We start from the raw sequence: 1,671 nt of genomic DNA on the forward strand, positions 1-1,671 counted from the left end.
CCTCCTGGAAAGAACGCAACCATCTAGCTGATTGAGCTGATTGCGCTATTCGGGTCCCATGATATGCACCCTATATACAAGGAGTAACCCACCCCACCCCACCCTACGACTACACATACTCTCTACATGTGGCTCTACTTCACTTCCTCGCGAGTTGCCGGCAACGCCAAATGAGATATGTAGGACTTGATGGTCCGTCCGTCCGTCCGTCCGTCATGGCAACGGCAACGGCAACAATAACCCTAACAAATGGAGGGTGAAGGTGAAGATATGTGAATGACGAAGGTGTGTATGGCGAATCCCCAAATCGCGACCCCAAAACATGTCCTCCTCCTCTCGACGAAAGAATCTCTCTCTCTCCGCATCTGCAGCCCACGGGAGGAGGATGGGCCCCCCACCACCCCGTGCACAAGGACAAGGAAAAAGAGGCGGCGTACAAGATCCCAAAAAATATTAACATCCTTTTAAAAAACAAACCCTGCAATCAACCCTGCAGCAAATGCAAGTTTAACTGTACGTGCCGTACATGCAGTATAGTACAAACTTTGTAATTATCGTTTAACATAAAACGATATAATCGACAAAAAATATCGACAAATAGCTGGATGAAGTTAAGCCGCGCGGTGCAGCCAATTGCCGTCTGAGCTGGGCCTTGGTGGCGCCTTGCCCGGGGCAGCTGCTGCACCCTGCTGCCCGCCGCCGCCGCCGCCGCCGCCGCCAGCGACGCCGTTACCAGCGACGCCAGGCAGCGCCGCCAGCAGCGAGTCTGCCTTCTCGGGGTTTGAGTTGATTTCCGCCAACTTGGCAGAAAAGAGCTCCAAATTGGGCGCGGTGGGATCTTGCAGACAGGCCACCAACGACACGCCGTTCAGTTTGTAACGCTTACGAAGACAGGCGTCCACTCGTACAACGGCGTCTCGCCACCAGCGCTCTTTTAGCTGCGCCACGCCGGCCTTTTGGAATTGGTTGGGAATCAACGTCAGAAACCGCGAACGCGCCAGGCCGGCGCCGGCGGCGGCACCTGCAGTGGCTCCGCTGCCGCCAGCCGCCGTGTTGGATGCGGTAGTCCTCTCCGATCCCGCCTCCGAAACCGTATCAAGGAACGCATCGGGCCCTGTCAATCCCGTTGCGGCACCGGCCGCCGTGTCAAGCCGTACCGTACGGGAAGTACGACGCGGCGACTCAGCTCGTGGGCTAGAGGAGCCAATGGAGGACTGCTGCACCAGCAGCGCCGATGGACCCATGGGTCCGTTGCCGCCGCTGCCGCCGCCGCCGCTGGGTACGGAACCCGAACCCGTACCTGAGACGCTGACGCGGCGTAGTCCGGCGGTGCTGGCGGCGCCGAAGTGGCGGTGTACGGCGGCAGCGGCGACGTCAGCTGGCGGCGTCGCGGCAGCGGCGGCGGCGTTGTGGTGTCCAGCCAGGGCGCTAGTCGTCGTGGTGTTGGTGTTGTTTGTATTCGATATTGAGGGCAATGGCGGTGTGGATGGCGCCTCCCTACCTCGCAACATGTTGCCGAAAGATTGACGGAGAAGCATTTCGCTCTGCAACAACAACAACAACAACAACAACAACAACAACAACAACAACAACAACAACAACGACCATTCTCGCGAAGAGCAACACAACAGTCAAGAACCACGCCAAAATGACGTGAACTAACTAATCCAA

The 1,671-nt window shown here is 57.6% G+C and overlaps 1 protein-coding gene across 1 annotated transcript in view; it reads right to left on the minus strand.

The window, feature by feature from the left end:
• Nucleotides 1–611: 611 nt before the first annotated feature.
• VOLCADRAFT_93549 (uncharacterized protein) overlaps nt 612–1,671 on the minus strand; it is a gene marked incomplete at both ends in the record, with an annotated part of 10,791 nt that continues 9,731 nt past the window's right edge. The window contains one exon of the mRNA XM_002952825.1: nt 612–1,544. Coding sequence (XP_002952871.1) covers nt 612–1,544 — 933 coding nt within the window. The remainder of the gene's footprint in view (nt 1,545–1,671) is intronic.

Source organism: Volvox carteri, assembly GCF_000143455.1.
Source record: "Volvox carteri f. nagariensis unplaced genomic scaffold VOLCAscaffold_32, whole genome shotgun sequence".
Lineage (NCBI taxonomy): Eukaryota > Viridiplantae > Chlorophyta > Chlorophyceae > Chlamydomonadales > Volvocaceae > Volvox > Volvox carteri.